This window comes from Mesitornis unicolor, unplaced genomic scaffold, assembly GCF_000695765.1.
Source record: "Mesitornis unicolor isolate BGI_N332 unplaced genomic scaffold, ASM69576v1 scaffold4175, whole genome shotgun sequence".
In the NCBI taxonomy this organism is placed as follows: Eukaryota; Metazoa; Chordata; class Aves; order Mesitornithiformes; family Mesitornithidae; genus Mesitornis; species Mesitornis unicolor.
This window is the reverse complement of record NW_010184716.1, coordinates 23,194-23,460: the sequence shown is the minus strand read 5'-3', so window position 1 is coordinate 23,460 and position 267 is coordinate 23,194. Positions and strand designations below refer to the sequence as shown.

The 267-nt window shown below is 70.0% G+C and overlaps 1 protein-coding gene across 1 annotated transcript in view; it reads left to right on the top strand.

Moving 5' to 3' along the window:
- The first annotated feature begins 42 nt into the window (after positions 1-42).
- Positions 43-267, top strand: part of NDUFB10 (NADH dehydrogenase (ubiquinone) 1 beta subcomplex, 10, 22kDa) — a 1,845-nt gene continuing 1,620 nt past the window's right edge. Inside the window, exon 1 of the mRNA XM_010184566.1 lies at positions 43-190. Coding sequence (XP_010182868.1) covers positions 43-190 — 148 coding nt within the window. The remainder of the gene's footprint in view (positions 191-267) is intronic.

Genomic DNA, 267 nt, shown 5'->3' with positions numbered 1-267 from the left:
CGTGTGGGGCGCCGCCATCTTGTCCGTTCCGCTGCCGCCACTATGCCGGAGGACAGCGACTGGGAGGCGTACAAGGTGCCACCGACGCGCACCCCGGTCTCCGAGAGGACCACGTCGTTGCCCAACCCGGTCAACATCATCCAGACCGTCTTTAACTATGTCGTCGATGCGCCCGTCACCTTCGTCCGAGGTACCGGTGGGCCGAGTCCTTCCCCGCTCCCGCCGCCGCCGTCGTCCCCGGGGCGGCCGGGCCCCCCCCACGATCGC